This window comes from Anopheles bellator, chromosome 1 (genome assembly GCF_943735745.2).
Source record: "Anopheles bellator chromosome 1, idAnoBellAS_SP24_06.2, whole genome shotgun sequence".
Classification (NCBI taxonomy): domain Eukaryota; kingdom Metazoa; phylum Arthropoda; class Insecta; order Diptera; family Culicidae; genus Anopheles; species Anopheles bellator.
In genome coordinates, this window is record NC_071285.1 from 2337988 (window position 1) to 2363639 (window position 25652).

Here is a 25652-nt window from a genome sequence, read left to right on the forward strand (position 1 = left end):
GATGACAAACCTCATGTTCGCGTGTTGATAATAATCTAAAGTTAAACCAAGTCGTTTAAAAAAGGGTAAATAAACAGAATACTATTCTCATCACTGTGCTTTCATTCTCACCGGTCACTGCGAGCCAAATTGCTGGCAACACTGCTGTCAGTGGCAAAAGGTCGAAGTCGGTGGTTGGGTGTTTGTTTGATCAGGTTCGATTTCGGGTGTTGATTGGAGCGCCAGAAAAGGGATTAAACAATAGTGAGGCCGCACTCGTATTCGTCCACCCGCGAACAGATCCAGATTGTGGACCTGAAGCGCCGAGCTTTGTGAGCGACAACACACTCATCGTCTCGCGCTAATCTCGTCATTGTCGTCGTCGAGGGTTACTCGATTTCGCTCGTCATCGCAGTTCAAAGAGCGAAGGATCATCGTCGGGAGCGTGTGCATATCGGTGTGCTTTGTTTACGCGGGCCTGCCGCCGTGAAAGCGGTTACTCCGGGCCCACCGAACCCGCCTGAAACGGAAACGGAACCCGCCACACGGAATTGATCGCCGCGCGCACACTGACGAGACGAGGAAGCACTTCCCCACCCCGTCCGTTTTTATGAACACTGCAAAAGAAAAGAGCCTCTCGGACGACGATTCAAGGTAATACACCCAGGGCAACCTGGCCGTTCACTTTTACTCGAAAAGAAATTGCTTGTCACAGTCGCGCGCCGTTAAGCAGCACATGTCAAGTTCTTGCCTTCCCGTCCGCTGCACTTCCGAGCAGAGCTGATGGCCGCGTCACTGTTCCGCTCGAAGGCTAATTTGGTCGTTAAGAGCTTCTTTGTTTCCATAACAACGAAGAAGCGAGTGGAGCGGTGTGCTTCCAGCGGTCAGCAGTTTGATTATCGAATTTCAGTTTAACTGCTCATACGCGGCCGGACGGACACGCCGCCTACAGGTGGCCACCAATTCCCTACCCTGTCTTTCAGCACCCTTCCCGGTGAGTATGTTAGGGCTCTTTGCTTTCCTCGAGTGCACCCCGATTGTGTTGCTTGCGTGCTGCGAGTGTTGCTTTTTTACGACTACCGATCTAGGAGGCCGTAGTGTGTGCCGCCTCAGTGAACGGATAAGGGTGACCACCCAGACCAGGAGGACGTATGCGGGCCATATCACAACACGCGGGGCTTTCCCGATCTCTGTAACGTTTCAGAAACGATGAAGAATCGTCACCGACAGCTCCGCGATCTAGTAAGGATGAGAGCGACGAAACAAACTCGAACAACCAACAGACTGCGCGGACGGACCGAATGTCCCATGGTGCCTGCGGCCATTCGTCCTCCAATCGCAGTATGCGAGCGAACAAAAACGAGCATCCCAATGCCCGAGTCGTGCCCCAGTCGGGTGCTCAGTCGTCCAAAGGATCGGCCGGCGGCAGACGGGCGGCCAACGAGGAGCAGGAGATGAAGCGTGCCTCGGCGAAGAAGCTGATCGAACAGTACTTCTACCAGCTGGTGGACGGTTGCGGGAATCCTTCCTGCACCAACAAGCACTGCGCATCGAGCGGGAAGGTGGAAAAGCTCACCCCGAATGCGGCCGCCGCTCGCGCGATACAGCTGTTCTCGCAAGAGGCAACCCTGTGTTACGAGGCGCAGCCCTCCAAGGTGCAGAAAACGGAACAAAAGTACACGGCAAGCGGTAGTTCGTCTGCGGCGGCGGACAGAAAGTGTAACCAAGCAAGACGCACCAGTCCACGGTTACAGCAGACACCGGCGGTGACGGCGGCGGCGGTCTCCAACCAGCGGGCGGAATCCATGGAAGTGGCCTACGAAAGGTACGTGTGCGTTCCTGCGTGTGCTTGGCCTGCTTCGTTTCGTTTTGCTTGCATTCAGTGCACGAAACCAATCGCAGTGTACTGTGTTTTCGTGTCTACTTGATCGCTCCAGTACTTTCCATTCTAGTTCGGCGCAGGATTTGGAATCGATGGAAGACGACACCATGACACCGCTGGAGTGTTCCGACGGAATCGGAGACATGGAGCACAGTCCGGCCGAAAAGAACGCTACCAGCAGCAGCAGTAGCAGTAGGGGTGGTGTAAAAACTCCGAGCAACCCGCGCGACAGTGCCCCTGGTGTCGGTGGCGGCAGCAAAACCGCCAGCAGTACCACGCAGTATCTGGACGAACAGATTTTGCAGGAATTTAGTGACCAGTGTACGGCGCTAGGATCGGACACGCTGCTCATCCGACCGCTCGGTGCCATATTTTCCTCCTACCATCTGCTGGCGGCCAGCTTTCAGCGCAGCAAAGCCACGTCCAGTATCGACCGGGTGCTGGCCCGGGCTCCGCCCGGTGATTTGCGGAACATGAAAAAGGAAGACTTGCGCTCGCTCGAGGGGGATCTCGATAAGGACGAGGACAGCAAGGCACCGGCAGCAGAGTCACCTCAGGAAGCGGCCGACCCGAACCATACCGGGGTTGACCTAGCATCGTTACGTCGCTCGATCAAGGCCCTCTACGCAGCTCGGCCAACCGTGTTTGGGCCGATCAACAATGCACTGCAAACGCTCGGCGATTCGCTGGCGAGAGATCTGCGCGTCAAACTGACCAGCACGGAAGAGCTCGAATCGATCGTGACCGTTTTCGTGATCGTCTTCGAGACGCTGCTCATCGGTTCGGCGGAACTGCTGGATGGTTCGTTTTCACGCATCTGCTCGGCGGTCTCGTATCTGCCCGTGTGGGCACAGGCTCGGCTGGTGCGCGTTTGGGCACACAACTGCCCCGACAGTATCCACCCGTTGTTGCAGCAACTCCAGCAGTTGGTCACCATCTCGACACTGTCCCCCAGTTCGTACCGCCACGTGCGGGTGCACGATAACGATGACGTCTGCAACGCGATACGGACCATGAAGGTACGGCCTATTTGTGAAGCTGCTATCGGGAATCTCATTGCTTTTCTCTTTTCCGCAGTTGGTGTTCTACGCCAACATTCTGGCCGGCGAGCTGGAACCAAAGCACTATCGGGAGACCGATTTGCGGGACACGTCGTTACCGACCTACCTGTCGCTGATAGCGGAGGACGACGACGATCTGACGATGATGGGCGACGACGACGACGATGCCGGCAGTGGGACCGGCAGCGAGCGAAAGGGCAAGCAGAAGGGCAAATTCGAAGATCCACTAGCGAAGGAACTGGACGTCAATCCGCTCGACTGCCGCCGGCCACTGGTACCGTACGGAGAGTTCTACAACGAGACGCTGTGCGAGCACATCGAGATGGACCATGATTATTTGGTGTACAAAAACATTTCCGCGGAGATGGCCCAAAGCCAGGCGGCGGGCGAAACGCGGTCCCGCCACTTTTGCTTTATGTACTACTCGTTCGTCCTGACACCGGCCACGAAAACGCTGGCCCTGTACTACGATTCGCGCATCCGTATGTTCTCCGAGCGGCGCCTCAGCTACCTGCACAACGCCAACATTGGCAGCAACGCGGGGCTACAGAGTTTGAACCCGTTCCTGAACCTACGGATCCGGCGCGATCACATAATCGACGATGCGCTCGTCGAGCTGGAAATCATTGCCATGTCGAACCCGAAGGACCTCAAGAAGCAGCTGGTGGTGGAGTTTACGGGCGAGCAGGGCATCGACGAGGGCGGCGTGTCCAAGGAGTTCTTTCAGCTGATCATCGAGGAGATCTTCAATCCCGACTACGGCATGTTCGTGTCGAACGATGACTCCAACACGGTGTGGTTCAACTCGATGTCGTTCGAAAACGAGGCTCAGTTCACGCTGATCGGCATCGTGCTCGGGTTGGCCATCTACAACAACATCATTCTGGCGGTCAACTTTCCGATGGTGGTCTACCGGAAGCTGATGGGCATGAAGGGATCCTTTCTTGACCTGAAAGATCTCAATCCGGTAAGGAGCTTCGGGTGGCGTTTTTGAACGGGGCCATAGTTTTTTTACGATGAATTCCTTCTTGCCAGGTCCTTTTCAACAGTCTGACCTCACTGCTGGAGTACACCGAGAACGACATGGAGGAAGTGTTTATGCAAACGTTCAAGATTGGCTACCGGGACGTGTTTGGCAATACGCTCGAGCACGAGCTGAAACCGGACGGGGACAAGGCGTTCGTCACGCAGGACAACAAGCAGGAGTTTGTCGATCTGTACAGCGATTTTCTGCTCAACCAGAGCGTGGAGAAGCAGTTCCACGCGTTCCGCCGCGGCTTCCAGATGGTGACGGACGAGAGTCCGCTCCACCTACTGTTCCGGCCCGAGGAGGTGGAGCTGATCGTGTGCGGGAGCAAAGAGTTTGACTTTAACGAGCTGGAAAAGTCGACCGAGTACGAGGCCGGCTTTACGGCCGACTCGCAAACGATCAAAGATTTCTGGACCATCGTGCACGGGCTGTCGGTCGAGGCGAAGCGCAAGCTGCTCCAGTTCACCACCGGTTCCGACCGGGTACCGGTCGGCGGTCTCAGCCGGCTCAAGCTGGTGATTGCCCGGAACGGCCCGGACTGTGATCGGTTGCCCACGAGCCACACGTGCTTCAACGTGTTGCTGCTGCCGGAGTACGATTCCAAAGAGAAGCTCGAGGAACGGCTGCTGAAGGCCATCAACTACTCGAAGGGCTTTGGAATGCTGTAACGGAGGGGCCTCAGTTTCAAGCTGCTGCTCAACCTGGCCGCGGTTGTGTGTGTCGTTATTTTGTTCACTCCTTTTTTCGATATTTGTGATTTCTGATTTATCTTCCCCGGCCACCGCCCACCCATCCGTATGCCGTTATCGTTTTCTCCCCGTACTTACATCCGAGTGTTTTTTTTTTGGAACGAATCAATGTTAGAGTCCCTCCACGTTAAGCTCGACTTTTTGCAGAATAAAGCAAAGAATGTTGAAAGAACACTTTGGACGACCCCTAAGAACTAGGAACCGATACGCAGATACTGCAACAAAAGTGGCACCCGTTGTAGTGTAATATCACGCCAAGAATTGTTTGTACCCTGTTTGAAGCACATTACTGTAACGTCTACCGATGAGCGTATTTCATACTCGTAGCTTTGGTTTCTAAGTACCTTCATTTCACTTGTTGCTGCCCCGGGCTTCGGAGGCCCGAGTTGCAAACGATAAGCAGGGCGTAAGGTCACGACGTTGAACTGGTTCGGTTGCTGTTGGCGTGTGTTTCGTCATCCTTTATCGGCTCTTGGACTGGTGCTGAAACGCTAAAATGATGTATTCAGCCAGACACTTCTTTACATTGGCCAAAAGGTAGTAATACCAATAAGTTTATGGCGAACGATGTTAACAAGCTCACGCCGTTCCTTCGTGTCCCCGCGTTTCACCGGTGGCAAATAGTTCGATCATTATCAACACATTGAATTGGCCACTTTACGCTACAAGCGGTTGGTGTTGTTGAAAGTTTTGCCCCCTCCGAACCCATTGCTCACTTTCCGGGGAAGTTCTCGGGCAACTTTCCCGGCCGTGTCGGTGGTGGCGAAACTTTTTTGTCTTTGCGTGCCGGCCCGCTACCTGCCGGCGGCCGGCAAGGTGGCGAGCGATAATTTATGCACTTTGCGCCCCAAAACGGCCTTTTACCGGGCTGGGGGCCCACGTTGGGCGTTAGGTGTGATTCACAAGGTAAAACAGTAAATCACTGCCCCACCGCGAGGAACGTTGCCGAAATTTGAACGAAACACTGGAACCCCCGAATGTCCGTGCACCGAAATGAGCTTCGTTCGGTGAACCGTTCTGCGGAATAACTTCGCGGGCGCTTTGCGTGCGTGCCGCGGCCACCCCCTGGTGACATTTGCTATAACTCACAAACTCCGATTACTTCGCGTTCGCCGCGTGTACTACCTTTCTAACCGTCGCTTCCTAAACAAATAATGCATTCCCGGTGAGGCACCCGAAACTAGGGCACATACCGTAACGGCCACCTCAAGCACAGGCGGCCACGCGGCTCTCTCGCTCTCTCGCTCTGCCCACGGCGCAAACGGAAGTGAGCCCGGTCCCGCAGGGCCCCGGCGATGGCATTCGCTTGCGTGTCAGCGGCCGATCTTCTTCCGAAGCGGGAGCGGGAAACACATCCTTGCACACTTTCGGTCGGCCTCAGTCTGGCGGTGGACTCGGTCCGGACAGGACAACCGGGCGTGGATCTTTCATGCTATCTCGACGATCGCAGGACCCCAGGAAATCGGCATGGCATCGAATCACCTGTTCTACGTGAGCCGGGCGGACATATTTTCCGTGTACCCCGAGATTCTGCGCGAGTTGATGGTGCTGGAGGAGCTGTTCGGTACGAAAACGATCACCGCCTTCGGGCACACGATCGCGGCCACCGATCGGGTGACGTTGCAACTGCCGAGCGAGTTCGAGTGGCAGCTGAAGCAGTACTTCCGGCTGTTGGAGCAACAGAAACGGATCAATGCGGCGGCCGACCAGGGCATGTAAGTGTAGTGTGGTTCCCGGGGGCCAAACCGAGGCTGTGTGTGCGTAAAAATAGTTCAATAGCTCAAGGACAGTGTAAGTGTAATTTACCACGGAACCGTAAGGAACCGGGGGTAAGAGAGGGCACCGCGGCGGTCTGTCGCGTGCAATTGAGCGAGAACGCGAGAAGAAGTCGTTCAACGGTTAAACGGCCACGGCTTTGTGGTTCGTCGGGACAGGAAACGGAACAGCCACGGGGGTCGCGCGTTGATTGATTCTTCAAAACCCGCTACCGCCACGCCACGTTGACGTCGTTGGAACCGCGTGTCCTTCGTCCTTCACGCGAACGACGACACGACCGCATCCTGTGGGAACACAGTCGCATTGCAGTCGTACGACGATGGCGGCGGGCGGCGATGGAACATTACTTGCAAGTTCTCGTACGGCCCGTTTCGAGTGGTTCCGTTTGCCTGGCACGCACGCACCGATAATCATTGCCGACCCTATTTAATGGCCCCCTCCCGTAACGATTGCACACGTCCCGACAGACAGCTGAAGAGCTCGCTGGAGAAGGTGGACCATACGTACTGGGAGGTGCGGGCCAAGTCCATCGACGAGGTCGTCTCCCCGAGGACGTCGCCCGCTTCCGCTGACTCGAGTTCCACCGCTTACCGCCGGCGGCGACGCCAGTGCTTCCTCGACAATCCGATCGACTTCTGTGACATCGATGCGTACAACCAGTGGCGACTGGAGGACATTGTGCGGGCTGGTAAGCTGCTCCACAAACCGCCGCTTCCGGTGCGGTTCGATGACGAGTACGAGATGCGCAAAGTGTACTCCATGATTTACGACGTCTATCGCTGTAAGTAGCCCCGCAGACCTGAGGCTTCCGCTGTTCCTCCAATCTTTGATCGGGATTTTACTTGTTGCTACATCGGAGGGTCGAGATTCAAACGATAAGCAGGGCGCTACGGGCCCGACACGTTCTGCCTCACACGTGGGTCCCAATTGCGTGTGCGTTTGGCCATTTTTTATCTTTTATCGGGATTCGGGTGCTGACATCGCAAAGTAGCTGATAAACGCCCTAGAGCTCGGCCATTCTGACGGTGTGCATTCAGCAAACAATTCCTTACATTAGCACCTCATACCCGGGCCGCTCCTCGGGGGCTATAAAGATGTCACGCAGAAAGGTTCGCTTCGTGCCGTGCTCGGTCGTGGCGGTCTCTAAAGTAATCCGGCGAACGACCGTGAATTCCTGCGCGATCCTTCGTGCCTGGGGGCAATTCCGGTATCATGCTATTCGCACGGGCCGGGCCGACGACAACCGTCACGCAAGCTGCGGTAGCAGCAGCGGCGGGCCGCTTTCTACCATCAATCAATTCAAACGACTGATTGGGCCACCGGGTATTGGAAAGCAATAAAAAGGATGATATAAATTTTATGACCGGGACACGAAAACGCCAGCCAGAGAAGGCACCCGCGGTTTGGGAATAATTTTGTTCTCTCTTTTCCATGTGACTCCGGTGCGCGACCGCGGCACAGTTAAGCTCGTACTTCAACAGGCATTGAAAAACATTCGCTTCTACGGCAGCTACCCGGCGGTAAGTAGTGGCCCAGTCAATGTCAATCCGACCGGCCGGTAGTTGATAGGTCATTGATTGCTCACAGCTTGCGCATGAAACCACTCGCGTCTGGTTGCTGCTGTACGATATGTACCTGCGGAAGTTTGTCAAACGGGAACCGGAAACCGTGCCGCAGAAGGACGAACTCTTTCGGGAAGCCAATCTCCTGGGTGAGACCCGTATCCGGCCTTGAGCCACCGATCGCTCATTGCAGGCGTTTCTTTGCATTGCAGACATAGAACGGTGCCTCGAGCAGAACAGCATCAAAATAGCGGCCGCCCTGACCCGCATCCGGATCCAGAACAGTGCGCACAATCTGCAGTGTCTGTTGCCCCTTCACCTGCAGGACGATAAGGTGGCGATCGTCGTCTCGAACCCGATCGTGACGGGCTGGATCAACGTGTTTCGGATACGCACCAAGCTGGAAGCCAACGATACGCTGCGGCGCCTCGGGTTCGAGCTGATGGAACAGGGACCGGCAGCAGCGAACAAGATGAGTCTGCTGAATCTGTTTGCCCCGCGCGAGAAAACCGAGTACGTGCCGCTGTCGGTCAATCGCTACAAGTGGGACCGTCTGTGTCCGCAGGTGCTGTTCATTTACCCGGAGGACAAGTCCCGTTTCCTGCAGTCGCCCATCTTCACCGATCACCAGTTCATCATCCAGGATCGGTCGTTCATGATCGGACCGTCCGTGTTCTCGCAGTTGCTGGATTTTTTCGAGGTACAGGGAGACGTAGTTCAGACGCACATCGCGTCGCCACGATCGACCGCTTACTTGGCCACCCTGCTGGCCAACTGTAATCGGGTGCGAAACTTTGTGGCGTACGGCTGTGGCACGAAGCTGGCCGAATACCGTGCGTACATGGCCGAGCTTGGGGTGACGAATGTGCGACTGTTTGCGGAGCCGTTCGCCGACGTTCCGCACGGGTCACCGGTGGTGGACAAGGTGGTGGGCATTCTGGCGAACCCACCGAGCTCGTACAGTGCCGTCGGTGATCCGATCGATTTGATCTGCAGCCGGGGTGGTGATCTGTCCATGTTGGAGATGCTGTCGGAATCGGAGATGACGGACGACAGTCGACGGCGGGTAACGAAGCTGCTGGAGGAGCAGCGGGCTACCCTTAAGCTGGCCATGTCGCGCCCACAGGTACAGTTTGTGCTGTACCAGACGCACTCGATCGTGGACACGGAGAATGTCATCATGGTGCAGGGAGCCGTTGAGTACACGAACCAGAAGGCGTTCGATGTGCACTACCGGGCGATGAAGGAGCGGGAAGTGGCGGCGTTGGCCGAAGCCGCCGGCAATACGCTCGTCAACCGGCTGCTGGGCCGGGGACCGAAGGCGGCCGCTGCCGAAGGGGCGTTCACCGATGCCGGTGATGGGGCCGATGGTGGTGGGGACGGTGGTTTGGGGTCACGCAAAAACTCCGCCGCGGACGTGAACGTACCGCCCGAGGATCAGTTCGAGGTGGCCGAGTTGCCCGACTTTTGTCCCCAGAAGGACGGCTGTCTGGATTTTCGCGAAGCGGGCGTCTTTCTGTCGCTCGTCAAGCGGAAGGAGGTGATCCGGTTGGACTCGAAGTACCTGATCAAGATTGCCGAAGTGAGGGGCATTTTCGGGGACACGAACAACGACCAGCCGCGGATCAACGTGAAGGTGTCGAAGCGATCGGAGCGCCGATCGGAGGAGCAGGACGCACACGATCTGCAGCACCGCAAGAAGGGGCTTAAGCGGCGCAGCAGCAACATGGATTCGCTCATCACACGGCTCAGCACACCGACCCAGGCGTCGCTCAAGCGGGGCCATCACCATCGCATTTCGTCGGTCGAGCACAAGTTTATGTTTTTCGACGCGTACCGCGAGTGGTGCCCGAAGTACGCCAACCGCAGCGAAAACAGTCTCAGCGTGCTGTCGGACGATCGCTCGTCGACGTCGGTTTCGGTTGTCCGTGCACGCGCCTGGTGGAAAGCCACGATCCGCTACGTGCTGCGGATGCGCCGATTGGCACGGCAAAACCCGGAGCAAGAGCTGGCCGATCTTCCACCGCTCTCGTTGAGGCGCTATCATACCGCCACCACCGGTGAGGAGGGAAGTCCGAAGCGCTTCCGGTGCGCTGCCCACGGCAATCGCGTACCGTATCCGCTACCCGTGCGGATACTGGAATTTCGACAGTACAACTCTGAAAATAGGTAACGAACAAGACGGGCAAATTGAAGGGAGCTTAAAAGTTGAACTCGGTTTTTTACCTTTTGCCAGCTTACTGCTGAAGAGTGAACCATCGGAAAAGGAAAGGAACCATCGGAAGGAGGAAGTGGCTGCGAAGGCGGTGCGCCTCAGCCGGCACCATGCGCTGGCGGCCAATTATCCCGGTCCACGGGTTCGGTTGCGATCCTCGCTTTCCTGTTAACCGTTCATAGCCTGCTGTTCTGTAATATAATCTTCTTCAATATGACAATCGACAACCAGCAACGACAACCGTTAGAAACCATCTTGCAAATAAAGACTCGAAATCGTAATGTAATGGGCATAGGTATCGTAGCTTGTGGACCGGGCATAATATTGAAAGCAAATTAATTTTCATTTTTACAGACAAACTGGCAACACTTCCACGTCGCGACGGATTTATTTTGATTGCATCGAATGATGGGGAACGCGGAGCGGGGAGGGCTCCACTTCTGTTTTCGGGCGTTGAAAAAGCCTTGGATTTTATTTTATCTCGATTAGTTAATGCAGGGACTTTCGTCACGGTTCCGTAGGACAGTTGCCGTGGACAAACCCCTTCTTAGTCTGCCTTTGAAACAGCGAAACAGCACTCGCAGCTTCTGTCCGAACGCAATCGAAGCAAACAGCTGCTTATTGTTATTGTTGTTGTTTGGGTTCAACGTGTCAAAGGCTGACGCCATGATTGTACAAAACGGTGCTATCATTATTCAGCGGTACGGCCGATTACTAATCCACGCAACAAGACTGGTCGCCCGCAGGACGACGCCCTTTTCCCGATCGTCACGCATTCCACCACGGTTCCCGCTGAACGTGTCCGGCGCCAGACAAAAGGTATTATTGTGGGAAGCGTATAAAACGGACCGGATCTTTGGTGGGACCAATCAGTGGACACGCTAATCACAGCTCGTAATCGCCATAGCAATCATCAAGTACAGTGCCTCTGCGTCCGCTGCTGTTTGTGGCATCATTTTCACTGTTTTCGAGCAAAGCGAAGCAGCAAAGCGAGAATCCGGTCGAGGTGTCCGGCAAAATGGCTGAAGAAGTTGTGCGGTCACTCAACGAGACGATGGAGCACGCCGACCAGCTGTTCGACGAGAACAACTTCCAGGAAGCGTACGATTTGCTGCAAAAGTTTCCGGTAAGCGATCGGAGCCCCCCCTTAGATCGGAACTCTGGTTCTCACTGTTCTCACTCCCGGTCTGTAGCAACAGGAAACGTACGAGATCAAGTGGCGATTGGCCCGGGTGGCCTACTCACTGTCGAAGCCGGCCCCGAGTGCCCGCAAGGAGGAGCTGGTCCGCGAGGCATTCCGGTACGCGGAGGAAGCACTGAAGATGAACGACGGGGACTTTGCCGCACACAAGTGGTACTCGATACTGCTGGACGCCAAGAGTGGCCTCGACGGTATTAAGGAGCGCATTACGCAGCTCGAAACGGTCAAACAGCACATGAAGCGCGCCGTGGAGCTGAACCCGACCGATCCGACCAGCTGGTACATCCTGGGCCAGTTCTACTACGGGCTCGCCGATCTGCCCTGGTACCAGCGGAAGATTGTGTCGACCATCTTCGCCACGCCACCGACCGGTACCTACGAGGAAGCGCTTGAGTGCTTCGAAAAGGCCGAAGCTACCAAACCCAACTTTTACTCCATGAACCATCTGATGCTGGGGAAGACCTACCAGGCGCTGAAGCAGGCGGACAAGGCGAAGGAATTCATGACGCTGGCCGCCAACGTGGCCGTCCTGAACGAGGACGACAAACAGTGCAAGGAGGAGGCGTCGAAACTGTTGAAAAAGCTTTAAACCGCGAAGGCGACTGCTCGAAAATCCGCCTCCCCGGGGGGGATCCGGAAGAGCGCCCTTTGCCTCATAGCACATCGAATAACCTTTTTGCATGAAAGCATATATTTTTTATATTATACCTTCAAAAGTATGATGAATTAAAAGACGAGAAACCGAAGGAGAGAGTCAGTCCTCATGTGAACAAACGTTCCGAAAGCACCGTTAGGCAACGAGCTACGTTAGACCTGCGACCTTCGGGCCTTGAGTAGAAAACTCCCTTCGCGCTAACGAGGCCTTGCGGTCGGTACAGAATGTGTCACGCAAACACAGCGCGTGTGATGCACAATTGCGCGCATGAGTGAAAAGAACCGACCGATAGGCGGTCGTGCGGTGAGGAGGGGAGAGCGTGCGGACGTTTCCGATTCCGTCGCCGCTACGTTTGGGTTTCGAACTCCGGATTAGTAATCCGGACCGTCGGGGGCACACTGGTGTTCGTGAAAACGAACCGCGAAGGTGGCAAGGTTTTCAGCACACGAATCGCGAACGTCCAGTACGTTCCGATAAACCATTCCGAACGCACCACGGTTCGACTATTGTGTTCCTCGTATCCGCCCGTGTCCGATAAGAACCGGTCCAACGTCCAAATAATCTGTTAGCGTTGCGAAGGGCGAAAGTGTGACAAGGCAGAAACCATGTCCGCCGAAGAACTTAAACTTCTCGATGAGCTGTTTGATAGCTGCGAATATCAGGCCTCGCTCGAGATGATCCACAAGCTGGCGGTAAGTTCCCATCCCCGCACGAAGATGAGCGCTGGCAAATTAGAGACAAACGTCTGCTTTTAGGACCAGGAAAGTGTCGAGGTAAAGTGGCGGCTGGCGCGGACCGTCTTCTTTCTCTCGAAGCAAGCGACCGTTGCCACGGAGAAGGACGCACTGGTCCGGGAAGCTTTCGGGCACGCCACGAGTGCGCTCGAGGCGGATGGGGACAACTTCGGGGCCAACAAGTGGTACGGGGCCATCCTGTCCGAGAAGAGCAACCTAGACGGGGTCACAGAGCGTATCAAGCAGTTGGAGAACGTGCAGAAGCACTTTCAGCGTGCGGTCACTTTGAACGGTACGTCCGACCCGGGCATCTGGCATATGCTGGGTCAGTTCAACTTCAAACTGTCCGAAGTGGGCTGGGTCACGCGCAAGCTAATCAACTCGGTGGCACCCAATCCGCCGACCGCTTCGTACGAGGAGGCGCTCGAGTGTTTCACCAAAGCCGAAACGATCCGGCCCGGGTTCTACGCCCTGAACCAGTTGTACCTGGGCAAAACGCACCTAGCCCTGAAGCAACCGGACGAGGCGAAACCGTGGCTGGAGCGGGCGGCCGCGGTACAGGTGCGGTGCGATGATGATCGCATTTGCCACGAAGAGGCCACCGAGCTGTTGGGCAAAATCTGAGTTTGAGGAGCTAGTACCTCGAGTTTCGAGTGCCCGTTAGAAACTTACGTTGTTATGGATTGATTGTTAATTTATCGTGTGCGATCGATATCGCTTACTCGCGGCATGATATTGTCCTTTTTGTGGGGGGTCTAGATTGCTAAACGGTTATCAGAGCTTTACGAGTTACGGTTATCGAGTAGATAGGCGAATCAAATCGCAAAGGGGTGAAGGTTATAGCGAGCTCGAGTGTGGCGGGGCAATTACGGAACACCGTTTAGGGGCCTTTACCGATGACCGATCGCTCTTTGTAAATAAGCGTAGAACGAAAGTAGCCAATACGCAACGGTTTATCTTGGGCGCGTAAGATAGTGGCAAAAGAGGAATAAAGGAATACAAGTCACAGCTTCCAGACTATCTCACTGACTCACGGCCCAACGGTCGGCTCAAGATGCGGAAATCGAACAATGCCTGCGTCACTTGATGATATGTTGGCGAGGAGCGTGTTGGCCCTATGACCACGACGGCACCATAGATAAGCGACCTCGGTCACGTTCGTGAGTGAGACCGCCGGTGCACGATCGTGGGATCGAGCGGGATAGAAAGTATTGACAGCGGACCCAATGCAAATGATGGCCATGCATTATTTGCGGGTTATCTCACCGCCTGGTGGAACAGGTTCTGCGGTGATAGTCGCTTAGCGTGTGTAGGAGCGCCACAGAGCCAGCATTTATGCGAAACGGTTCCGAGAGACAGAGGGAGTTTCCGCTAGCATGGCCGACGTGTACAAGGAAGCTGATCAGCTGTTCGACGAGTACCAGTTCCGGAACTGCCACGAGTTGCTCTTGAAACAAACGGTAAGTACCCGGTGCTCCGGGCGGGGGGTCGGGGGCTGACGATCGTCTGTGCGATTCATTTCACGGTCACCATTAGGATCGAGGGTTCGAAACGCTTTGGCGGCTGTGTCGTGTGGTTTACTCGCTTTCCCGCGAACTGGTTTCGGATCCGGGCAAGGCGAAACAGTTCGCAGCGTGCATCCTTGAGGGATACGGGTACGCCGTCCGGGCGCTCGAGACGAGCCCGGACGCATCGGCAGCCCACAAGTACTACGCAATATTTCTGGCCGAAAAGTCCGGCATCGAGGGCTTGAGGCAACGTGTGCTGCAGTTAAGCACGATACTGGGCCACCTGAAGAGGGCCACCGAGCTAAACCCCGCCGAACCGTTCGGGTGGTTCCTGCTCGGTCGATTCTACTACAAGCTGGCGGAGCTGCCCTGGTTTCAGCGGAAACTAATTCACACCTTCACCACGGACATTCCGGACGCCACGTTCGCGGATGCGCTCCAATGTTTCGAGCGGGCCGAACAGGTGGCCGCGAATTTTTTCGCCCTCAACCACCTGCTGCTCGGACAGGCGTACCTCGCCGTGAAGGATGTGAAAAGTGCCAAGCATTACCTCGAGCTGGCCGCCAATCAGACGGCACCACGGTAGGGTAGAGAATCGGAGAACACAAATTGGTGTATTTATTAATCAGACGTAACTACTTGCAGCACTGCGGATGATCTCGAAGCTCAACGGGAAGCGAAGGCGATTCTTCGGACCTTGTAACACTCGAGGATCGAGGAATTTGTAGCCAATTGATCAATCTGTAATGTAATGTAATGTAATGTAATGCAACAGAGAACACATAATGTCCAGCCCTGTTTTGCTGCGTGTATATGACTATTATTTTTAAGCTACCGGTGTCAAGGTTGTTTGACTTGTTTGTGTACAATTGGGTTAAAGTGTAACCACTAATCACCCTTCTCTTCGGTCACTACGGTCGTGGCGGTCGGTTTTGCCAGTCGCACAGGATTGCTTCCCTTCAGTTGATAGCACCAGGTGTTCGGCAGCGCTAGTTGCGTTAGATTGTGGGCTTCCAGCACCTCTTGAGCCACTGTCCAGCAGTGTTTCCCCAGCATGGGGCCCTCCAGCGGGCAGGCGCCCCACGCTGCTATTTCCTTAATCTTGTTGCGAACACTTTCCATGGCCAGTTCTGGCTGCTCACCGCCGTCCTGAGAGGCCGCAGTCGCCCAAAAGGCCTGAAACTCGCGTGCCAGAAACTTCCGATTGTTCACGTTGCCGTGCACCAATCGGACCAGATCGTATACCGCTTCCTCGCATATGCGCCTCTTCTTGGGGCCCCGCTTGCCCGGTGAGTCTGCATCCTGCTGGTCGCCGCTCGTAATCGACCGGGTGAAGGAGATGGGATCGGCCGGATCGAACAGCATGGCACGATCGTTCAGTATCTTCATGATAATATCCGAACCGCCGCCACAGCCGCCGCCCTGCCAGATGCACCCGATCAGCCGTGGTTTGATTTTTTCCGTTTTCTTTTTCATTTCGGCCACAAACTCTTGCTGCATTATCCTAATCTTGGCTTTCTGCGTCTCGGGACTGTTGTCTTCCGTGCGCCCGTCCTCTTCGTCTTCTTCCGCCTGCAGCTCTTCGTCGCTCAAGTGGCCGTGTGGGACGAAAAACTCATTGTCCACCTCGTAGTCCTCCTCCGGGTCGACGTCCTTCTCGTCATCGCTCCCGTGCAGCGATTCGCCCGGTTCCTCCTCTTCCCACTCGTCGTCGGAGTCGACTTCGTAGTCGAAAAAGGTCTACAAATAAAGGGGGCCCATTAAGTTCGGTGATCGTCGTTGCTTGCGTGGCCGGCGTACCTTATCCTGTGCAAACGGACGACGTGCCCTGACTACGGTGCTTCGCTTGCGCCACGTACCACGGTACGGTGGTCGGCGATTTTCTATGAAGAGGAAAAACTTTGCCTTCATCGTTTGCTTCAACACCTCTTGATCCTCCTCGATCTGGTGGTACGCCGAGTCGTCTGTGGGAGAGCGAAATGGTGATCGAAATCCCCACCGTTTTCGAAATCAGATACACTTACCGACGATCATAATATCGTCATCTTCCTCGTCCACTTTGCTGTCCCAGGTGCGGCCAGTTTTGATCGGTTGATGGCACTTACGTTTCAGTTGACTCAGGTACTGATCCTCACGATCACCGAAACCTCCCAACAGTTTCGTGAGCGTTTCCTTGCCCGCCGGGTCCAGCATCCTCCGGGTTGTCGGTGCCAATCGCATGTCACTTTTGACACAGAACGGCATAAACCGGGCGCCGGACAGGGTTCCGTTCGAGTCGATGAAATTGTCATCATCCGATTCCTTGGACGGCGATTCCTTTGCGATCGGTTTCTTCACGAAAAAGTTGGTGAACGCTTTGGCCACTTTCGCCTTCCGCTTCTCTTCCGCCTCCCGCTCTTCCTCCTTGCGCCGGCGTTCCTCGTTCTTTTGATCGATTTCCGATTGGCGACGTTTGTCTTTCTCCTCCCGTTCCTTCCGCTTCTGCTCGTCCCGCTCTTCACGCTCCCGGCGGCGTTGTCGTTCCTGTTCCTCCTTTTCGCGGGCCTTCTCCTCTTTCTCTTCCTGCTGCTTACGACGCTTCTCTTCCCGTTCCCGGTCTTTCAGCGCCTGCTTCCGTTCGTATTCCTGCCGCCGGGCAACCTGTTTTTCAGTCAGTTTTCTCTTAACAGCCGGTTGGCCATCGGCCGTCTGTACACTCTCTTCATTGGCAGGGGACAGCGTCTCGGTTCCCTCCTCATCACTGGAACTGAGCGTGACGGTGGCGTCGAGTGGATCGGATAGCACAGCCTTTGCTTGTTGTACCGGTGCGTGTTCCACATCCGTGGCGATAACAGGCGAACAGTTCCGGGACGAAGACGTTGCTTCACCTGCTGGTGCTAGGTCCATTTTCTCATCATCCGCAGAATCGCTATCGTCGATCGCAATGATCGCGTCGGTCGCATCTTGCTCGACCGGGGCTTGCAGATTCGCGACTCGCACAACCTTGGCCACGGGCATGTCAACGTGAAGAACATCGGAGGAAGGTTTCCGCTTACGTGTTTCGCCACCATCGGTGGGTTTCGAGGACGTCGATCGGAGCGCCTGAAACGACAATCGGCTCTGCTTCAACCTCCTTCCATTGCTACCTGGGGATCGTGAGTTCAGCTCAGCGTCCTCGTCACCAAGGGTAAGGTCCACAACACTGTGCATTTTCCGGTTTACTCGCCGGGGACATACAGGACACAAACACACAGGAGCCGGATCACGGGTGATCCTGGCGAAGCACCAAGGGCTTTTCAAACATTTGCACAGCGCGGAGCCTGCTTTGTATACAAACTTTGTGAAAAAGGACACTGTGCGCCAGTTTGACGTTCAAAAGTGCGCGCGCGGATGAAAGACAGTGTGTGCCAAAAGTGTCGCTGCATAGCCCAAACAGTTTCTCGATCGAAAATATTTCTTAATCTGCGTTAATTGTTTCATAAATAAATGCAAGAAGTAGAAAATAATTGAACAGAAAATCAGGTTGGCCGAATGGGCTAGAAGTTGTTGTTTTTGCACCGCCTGAAACAATTTAAGAACAGACAACCCGCTGGCCAGCTAGGCGCGTGTTGAGATGTTTTGTTTGATCTACGATTTACAACGCCCGCCGACACAGAGACACCGGCACTCACAACGCAAAAAACATCAGTCACTACGCTACGATAAAGAAAATTAAAGGCGATATGCTATATTGTTTCTCTTCTCAATGGTTAGTTTCAACGGTCGCTTCAAAATCATGCCTAAATTTTACAGTGACAGTGACAGTTGTCAGTGGCGAGTGAGAGCTGAGAGCAACAGAAGAGAGCGAGAAAAACACAGAGAGAGTCAGGTCCGGAAATCAGGTTCGAAGCCAGTTGGTCAGTAAAAGTAAAACTCAGAAATCAAATTTGAACCATCTCACACGGTAAAGGGTAATTTTCCGGTTAAACATTTTTTGGCTTTCATCGGGAAAAGACGTGCTATTTTTTTCGTGCGTGCGGTGAATTCTTTATTGTGCGGTAGCGAAACCGGCGGCAAGTGTCTGCGTGCGTGTGGTTGCACGCTGGTCACAAAAGTGAGCTGTTGCGTGAGAAAAGGTTTGAAAACATTCTTGATAAGAGGGAGTTCCAGACATTTTTAGACTCAACGTTTTGCGGGAGTTTCGTGGAACCGAGAACACCAGTCGGAAAAGCGGAGGGAAAGCGTGTGGAAATTCAAACATCGAACGGAGGAGAGCGCGCGCCGTAGCGAAGTGGTCGCACATCGTTTCCGCCGCTAATATCTCTTCGGCCTCATCACCATCCGTGGCGTGACGGTGTGAATTTGTGGAGAGGTTAGCGAAAAGCATCAAGTAGGCGCGTGGAGCAAACGTGAAGGAGCACTGTCAAGACCCGCGGGAGAAAGGCAATCAGGATACGCGGATGACCACACAGTTCGTGGTCACTGAGCATAAATTAGTCACCGGGCTCGGCGGGCGGACGGGTTGATGTGTGATAAGAGTCCATGTAACTGTTCCCGCCTTTCAATGAGCCCAAACGTGTTGGCTCGCGTCGCAGCGCATCGTAGCAATCCTTTTCGCGCTGCCATTCGAAACGTTGCCCGATTTTGGTCGTTAAGCAGTCGATTTGAAGCTCTCGTTGCCCACCACCACCACCATTTTGTCCACCATTTTGCAGGAGTTTCGTTCTAATCCGATTTTTCATCCAACAGCGCGGGCTTTGAAACAGTGAAAAACCGAACTCAAAAAGTGGCGCCTCATTAGGTGGAGTGATAAAGTGAAGTAGGAAAAGATAAAAAAAAACTGAAGCCGTCGTTGTGCGTGGTGTTGTGTGCAGTGTGCAGTTCCACTCCCCCTTGCGATTGATTTGTTCGGAAGCAAAGCCACACAAAAAAGGAAGCACCGTAAGGTTAAGCGATCGAGCGAGAGAGAGAGAGAGAGCGCGCGCGTGAGCGAGGGGAAAGCCGGGAAAACAAGGAACCACACCGAGAGAGGCCAAGTTCCCTCGGTTTCGCCCACAGCCAGCAGCAGCAGCAGCCAGGCGAGCGTCGTTCGGATTGAGTGAGGAAATCGGCGCGGAAAACCACCGAAAGCAACAAGGTAATGCACACCCACCAACACCCCCCCTCCCAATCCCGTACACATCTCTCGTAGAGTGGAGCAACAATAATGGGAGTTATAATTGCCCAAATGCGCTCACCGTGCTCGTCAATCGTTATTAGGCGCGTCGGTGAACTTTACCGAAAGCCCCGGGAAGCATAAAAAGCAGGAAAACATCAAGACATTATTGCGGCGGCGGCGGCCGGGCTCCATCATCGGGTCCGGTGGAACGCGGAGGTGGAAAATATGCATGCCCGTTGGTGGCCCCGCGGACGCCAGAGTGGCCCGAGTGGGCCACAGTTAATTGCATTTTTGTTAAAATATTTCCCAAAAGCTGTCGTCCTGTACCGCTTACCGGGCGAACGTTACTTGGATGTGTGCCTCTCCAAAGCCCCCGGGGAGGGACTCAAATTACGCACCAGGAGTGCGCCACGAGGTGCTAAGGCTCATTGACAGAGGGCGGGGTGCTGACGAGGGCGACGACAACGCCACCGCTGGTTGCGCGCACGCCGTCGGGAAGCCATAACGCAGCAGAAGGCAGATCGAACGGAATTGAACACCGGCGGGCACCGGGAACCGGGCCCAGGAAGGAAGGACGGGCAAAAGCCCGATGTGTACATGAATATTATAATGAAGAGAGGGGAGAAAACGAAGTGCACCAGGGGGAACACGGCCGTGACAATATGGCCACAACAGGATTGTTGTGCCGCGTCAGACTGTATCCGGTCTCGTCCTGCTTCGTGCGTGTCCATGTGTTGGTTGCGGATGGTATAGAAAAAAAATCCAATCAGAACCAGAGAACCAGATCCTTTTTGCCGACCAGGCAGGCACGGCAGCGTCACCCGTCGTATGTGTGATGTGCATCCTCGGTCGGAGTAAAACAAGGGGTTCACCCTCGGTGCGCCGCGTCTGTATGCGTGTCCGACCGATGGCGAGGATACGTTTTTAATGAAATCCCGGCCAGGCGAACGGAAGGCCTACTTAATGGGAAGCGATGATAAGGATGTTCGAATTTCCTACCGCTACGGGGCTTGAAAAATGCATGCTAATGAACGAGTGAGCAGTGCTTTACGGCGGGACCGACGGCCAATTGGGTCACCTTGTGCCACCAAGTGGCGCACGCATGAAGCGCTTCCCGAGAGCGATCAAAGCACAGAGGCTAGGCGTTGCTATGGCAACCTCACTCATTTATCATAGTTTAGCATACATTTCAGGCCGCAAAGCGCATCCCATTGATCCCTGGGGCACATCAGACCACCTGACACCCGATCGGAGCCGGGTGCCCGTTGATCGTCGCTGGGAAAGTGCCTTTCCTGGCCAGTCCAGACGCAAAAGTGGGTATTGCGCCGGTCGGCCATTATCGCCATTTCGTAATAAAATCTGCGGGGCCGCCCGTGGAACAAGAAGTAACAGCGAAACAGGGCCGAGCGTGAGCGCGAACGCGCTAAAAACCCACCGAACGGTACACATACGCCAGCACCCAGCCCCAGGTGTGTGGGGCCACCTCCTAACGGGGCATTTCGGGGAGGCGAAAGAAAAACTCTCGGCGAGCGAGTGAGGGAAACCGAGATCGCGGCCCGGGCTCGGGCCGGGCCCCGCGGAAGCGGAAGGAAGGAAGTAGCGGTGCGTGCGCTGCAGCGGCAGACTCTCTCGATTATTAACAGAAGATTATCCCCCCGCGCGCCCACCCCCCTCGGCCCCGTCCCGCTTTCTTTTGCCCCACCACCCCACCGGCCAGCGTAGCGGCCAGTTCCGAAATTTGAATCCCAAAATCGGTGCGCCGATCGAGAAATGCAGCAGCTGTTTTATGACCCCGGCCCGGCTTGGCCCCGAAATGATTACAACCCCGCGCCACTCCATTATCACTCGGATCCTCATCATCATCATCACCCGGGCTTCTTCTTCATCTTGCCTGCCTGCCGACTTCTGATGGTGGAAAAGCGGGCCACTCGGCGCCCGCTAGCTTTTTCATTTGTTTTACGATCGGGACGGCTCCGATTTCTAGCGGACCTGGCGGACATTCGGGGACATTAAAGTCACCTCGTTGCTCCCTGCTAATTGGGCGTGGATGACACCGATCGATTGTCGGCCGCGCGCGCCAATCAATCACTGCGCTCTGGACTCCGGGCTGATGAGTCACCCCGGGCCGGACTCAGAACAAAGGGTTGCGGCGTTACGCAGAGGCGCTCTCTGGGGCCCATCATAAAGGCCGGGGTGTTGCGATCGAGCGTGGGGCGGACCCCCATTCGTCGGAACACAAAATCAGCCATCCGAGGCGGACGGGCGCGCGCGCGCGCGCGGGTGATTACGACGGACATAGCGCACCCCCCGTGTCCGTCCGTCCGGGTGGATACGCCTCACCGTCTGCGCGCCACCGCGTTCGCGGAGAGAGAGCAGCAGCAATGCGCAAGCGGAGGGCGCGCGTGCCGCGCAACTCAGGTCAATCAGCCAGCCAGCCCCTGAGCTGGCCCCCGGAAGTGTCACTGAACCGCGTCACCAACGCCCGCGAGGCTCTTTCTCCCTGGCATGTCCGCTTGGAACTTTATTGGACCGTCGCGCGAATTTCTTTTCCTGCCCCCCTCGGGAATCAACCTCCACAGACCTCTCTGACGGGGTCTGTCTGTCCGGGGTGGAGGTCGGAAAATTTGGAAATTTGTTGTGGTGGAAAATTAATACAGTTTCACCCCCCGAGGGTTCGCGGATGGCCGCGTCCCAAACGGTGGTTGAATTTCAAAAATGGACAAGACCCCACCCCCACCCACCACAAAGTGGAGCAACCCGCGCCCGGCACATCGGGCAATGGTTTTGGATCGGCCACTGTAAACACCGATGTGTGGCAAGCCGAATGTGTGCTGTTGTTGTTTCACAACCCGGCGGCTCGGCGCGGCGCGTGGATAAAGAGGCGTCCGATGGGCGGCCGATGATTACACCTGTGTCTGTGCATTATGTACGGGTGTGTCGCAACAGTCGCTTCCTGTTTGGGGCTCGAAATTTCAAAATTTTACCCGAAAAGAATCCGGACGCCGTCTGGTGGTTAAATGGATGAACCTCGCTCGTAATCGATACAAACATTCGTCGAGTCGAGTCCGTCCCATTGTTTTGTGGCAGCCCCGATCCGAGACGAACAACAAATAAATCTCCGAATCTCCCGGCCAAAGTTCTTCCGCGTGTTTGTGACGCACGCAAAAGATCGAGAGTCCCTGCCACGCAAATCCCGGATCCGACGGAGGCAGAAGGGAGCGAGCCGGGCGAGAGGGCTGATAGTGGTGGTGGTGGTGCGTATTCAGTAGGGGAGGAGGACGCAGGACATGGAACCGAACCGAAGCAACAACCCCCGTCGGGGGTAGGATAGTCGGTGGTGGTGGTCGACACAGAATCCTGCCACCGAGAGTCACCCTCGTCGGTTTTTACAGTTCCGTTTTCATCCTCTCTGTTTCTCGATTTTTTACGCACTCACAAAGACACGCACACGGGGCCCCAGGACCTTTCAGGCCGCACACACGACACGGACGAGGAATGTTTAAATTTTTGTGTGTATTCCAAATCCTCGGAGCTCGGAGCGTGTGGCGAACAACGGAACGAAGAAAAAAAAACCGGCGGCCCTTTATGACCTCGATGGCCACCGTCGCCGTCGCCGTTCCTTGATCCTTCAGACACACACGGAGAGAGAGAGAGAGAGAGGGAGAGAGGACAAAACAAAATTCTGGCCCCGCGCAGAACAGAAAGTGAAAATATTTTTCATTAATTTGCGCATAATTTAAATGGCCTGCCTCTGCCGGCTGGCCCTGTCTTCATCGGACCGAGTTTTAAGGACCGTTGGGCAAGTGTGTCTGGGGATGGGGATGTGTGCGCCCCTTCCTGTTGTTGAATTTCGAGGTGGCCAATAATTCATCTTGGAGCGCCACACGGCGATGCGATTGTTGCCACGGCTCCTTGTTGGTGGCCCGGGAATGTGCTCGGATTCGGTCATTTTTTTTTTATTTACCGGCCACCGGAAGTCCACCGGGTCTGGGAGAGCCAAGCCCCCCCTAGGCAGCAAGCCAGCCAGCCAGCCAGGGTGTTGCGATTTTATTGCACTTTTAAATAGCTTCGGTGTTCGGTCGGTGCGATATTTTATGATCTTCTTTTATGCGCGCTCTCCTCGCTCGGAACTTCTTTCTCCCCGGCCGGTCGGCCACTTCTGCGAGTTTTCTCCGAGGTGTCCCCCCCACCGTGAAAGGAGCCTCGTGGTGGCAACCGTTAAAAATGCGTTCAAAAACCTGGATGCGATTGGCTTATCTTCCCACGGGTTGGGGGTTCCGTCACACACAAGGAGGAGCCCCGCCAGATGGGAAGGTTCCAGATGACACGGGGAGGTCCTCTAACCGTTTTTGAGGAGGCCATTTACCCCACCACAGGCGTGCGTGCGATCGGTGCTGTGTGCCATACTCTCCCGCCACCGGTTAACAGTTATTATGATAATGTGTGAGCGAACCGCAGGAGGTCACCGCTGGAGGGTCGCCGGGGAGGACTGGGACGGGCCCCCCACACAACGACATATGGGCTTTCCGGGGGTTTGAAACGCTTCAAAGCGCACCACCACCACCAACGGCGGGGCGGGGTGATAAAAACGCAGAGCGCGCCGGGACCTTTCTAATAACTCCGCGCCACCATCTGCCGCTTACTGTGTCCGCGTCTCTCTCTCTCCCTTTCTCCCTTTCTCGCTGGGGGTGCCATATGAGGTGCTCGCGTTTGTTGCGTTTCTGACGGGTGCATTTTACGGGATCAAGAAACGAAGGACATGTGTTGTGCGCAACGCGCACGGATCCTGATCGAGAGTCGGGGCTCAGCGATCATCGTTCGGGATTTGATCCTTTTTTTCGGCCGTGGTTCCTTCCTTGTCGGGTGAGAGAGAGAGAGAGCGACCGGCGCGATAGAGAGGGAACCGTCGGAAGCGAACATCTGTTTTCGACGAACCTACGCGACTCCTACGAGGGACCCCTCGGTGTAATGGAAAGGGACACACTTACACCACCACCACCACGGACGTCTGGCTTTTAGTTTCGCGCGGACCGCTTCTTTTACAGGAGCAACCCGAAAAAAAGGAGGCTGCTGTTTATTTTTTACCGTTTCGATTCGTGTAACAGTTTCGGGTGAAGTACTGTGAACGCCATTCCATTGTGTTGGTGGTGGTGGTATTCCGTTTTCTTTCCGAGGCCTTCCCGCCTAGCTAATTATGGGAAATTTATGTAAAACAAACTACTCCACTCGAGACCTCCGCCGGGTTTTGCTTCATGATCCCGTGCGTATCCTGCGCAGAAGTGCATTGGCAGGACTACTCCGATGGTGGTGCGACTCCGGAGTCAAACGTCAAAAGGTGGCAGCCTCGTCGCTATGGATACAGAGCCCTTGGGAGATCCTTCGATTCGGGTTTCGAATTCGGGTTGCTGTTCTGGGCTTGCTGCGACTAGCAACACCGTTTCTTGTGACTGAGAAACTTTGAGCTGCAATAGCCTTACATTCGTCCCTTTTTCTGCCTTTCTGCCTTTATCTTAACTAATTCTACCTTTAACTTTAACTTTAAATCTTATTTTAATATTATCTATTCATTCAATGCCAGTTGTCTTACGGGGACTTAGAAGGGTTTAGGCCCGGGTACCCGCGAAGATTTCCACTGACCAGGCCCTGAAAAAGGCCCATCGAAGAAGCTCTCCTCTGTAACCCGTTCCGAGGGTCCACAACCGTTCGCAAACCGCCACCGGAAGCTAACAACGAACACAGCGGGCCATCTGACTGTTTTTATGTCACCAAGTCCATCGGAAGCCGAACCATTGGTCTAATTCGTATCGACAAAAGGGGGCCGGTCGGGAATGGCAGTTTGCCCACGGCCGGTTACGTAGCTGTCCCTATAATCCATTGTAATCGGCGATGGGTTTTCAGGCGGATCATCCGCCACGTGCGCCGCCGTCGTCGTCGTTGCAAAAGTATAAATGCATCCGCCGCCGAGCTCGCTGTTCCGGTGCTGGCCGCGCAACAGTGTGCTTCGGTTGCGCGGTTTCTAGGTTTCCGATTCCGATCGGAGAATCCGAGCGCGTCCGAGCTCCGGCTCCGGCTCCGGCTGCTGTTATGTTTGTGTTGTGGCCCCCGTCTCACACCACCCAGATCGGAACCCCGTCACGTCGTTGTGTTTATTTGCCAATGGAAAACCCAGTCCTCCCCCCCCCCC

The 25652-nt window shown here is 55.2% G+C and overlaps 7 protein-coding genes across 9 annotated transcripts in view; 6 read left to right on the forward strand and 1 right to left on the reverse strand.

Annotated features, from left to right (window-relative positions):
• The first annotated feature begins 175 nt into the window (after window positions 1-175).
• On the forward strand, window positions 176-4749 carry LOC131206543 (ubiquitin-protein ligase E3A). Its single transcript, XM_058199126.1, has 5 exons — window positions 176-633; window positions 1184-1804; window positions 1932-2880; window positions 2939-3889; window positions 3958-4749. Exons 1-5 carry the CDS (start codon window positions 590-592, stop codon window positions 4618-4620), a joined length of 3228 nt encoding a protein of 1075 aa, XP_058055109.1. The 5' UTR covers window positions 176-589; the 3' UTR covers window positions 4621-4749.
• A 1419-nt stretch (window positions 4750-6168) lies between these two features.
• LOC131206544 (uncharacterized) lies at window positions 6169-10436 on the forward strand. The gene is made up of 6 exons (XM_058199127.1): window positions 6169-6416; window positions 6945-7258; window positions 7939-7997; window positions 8065-8188; window positions 8252-10208; window positions 10276-10436. The coding sequence occupies exons 1-6, from the start codon at window positions 6169-6171 to the stop codon at window positions 10424-10426; spliced, it is 2853 nt and encodes a 950-aa protein (XP_058055110.1). The 3' UTR covers window positions 10427-10436.
• A 391-nt stretch (window positions 10437-10827) lies between these two features.
• On the forward strand, window positions 10828-12201 carry LOC131216692 (regulator of microtubule dynamics protein 1-like). Of its 2 annotated transcripts, none has more exons than XM_058211366.1 (3): window positions 10828-11081; window positions 11173-11380; window positions 11448-12201. In XM_058211366.1, exons 1-3 carry the CDS (start codon window positions 10921-10923, stop codon window positions 12042-12044), a joined length of 966 nt encoding a protein of 321 aa, XP_058067349.1. In that variant the 5' UTR covers window positions 10828-10920; the 3' UTR covers window positions 12045-12201. The 2 variants fall into 2 exon arrangements, with proteins under 2 accessions (XP_058067349.1, XP_058067268.1); XM_058211285.1 differs by having other exon boundaries at window positions 10829-11073; window positions 11162-11380.
• Window positions 12202-12338: 137 nt separating this feature from the next.
• LOC131205209 (regulator of microtubule dynamics protein 1-like) lies at window positions 12339-13855 on the forward strand. Its single transcript, XM_058197261.1, has 2 exons — window positions 12339-12802; window positions 12866-13855. The coding sequence occupies exons 1-2, from the start codon at window positions 12716-12718 to the stop codon at window positions 13466-13468; spliced, it is 690 nt and encodes a 229-aa protein (XP_058053244.1). The 5' UTR covers window positions 12339-12715; the 3' UTR covers window positions 13469-13855.
• Window positions 13856-14111: 256 nt separating this feature from the next.
• LOC131216800 (regulator of microtubule dynamics protein 1-like) lies at window positions 14112-15109 on the forward strand. Its single transcript, XM_058211379.1, has 3 exons — window positions 14112-14304; window positions 14381-14934; window positions 14998-15109. The coding sequence occupies exons 1-3, from the start codon at window positions 14221-14223 to the stop codon at window positions 15053-15055; spliced, it is 696 nt and encodes a 231-aa protein (XP_058067362.1). The 5' UTR covers window positions 14112-14220; the 3' UTR covers window positions 15056-15109.
• Window positions 15110-15162: 53 nt separating this feature from the next.
• LOC131213826 (chromatin assembly factor 1 subunit A-like) lies at window positions 15163-17627 on the reverse strand. Its single transcript, XM_058207985.1, has 3 exons — window positions 16377-17627; window positions 16153-16316; window positions 15163-16092 (listed from the first exon to the last, which is right to left on the reverse strand). Exons 1-3 carry the CDS (start codon window positions 17539-17541, stop codon window positions 15241-15243), a joined length of 2181 nt encoding a protein of 726 aa, XP_058063968.1. The 5' UTR covers window positions 17542-17627; the 3' UTR covers window positions 15163-15240.
• Window positions 17628-18356: 729 nt separating this feature from the next.
• The window catches only part of LOC131205930 (RNA-binding protein 24-B-like), a 34540-nt gene continuing 27244 nt past the window's right edge, over window positions 18357-25652 (forward strand). The window contains exons 1-2 of one of the 2 annotated variants that reach the window (XM_058198246.1): window positions 18357-18424; window positions 19060-19129. The gene's annotated coding sequence lies outside the window, so the exon portion shown is untranslated. Of the gene's footprint in view, window positions 18425-18579; window positions 18683-19059; window positions 19448-25652 lie in introns of those variants that run through there. The other variant, XM_058198245.1, reaches the window with a different exon arrangement.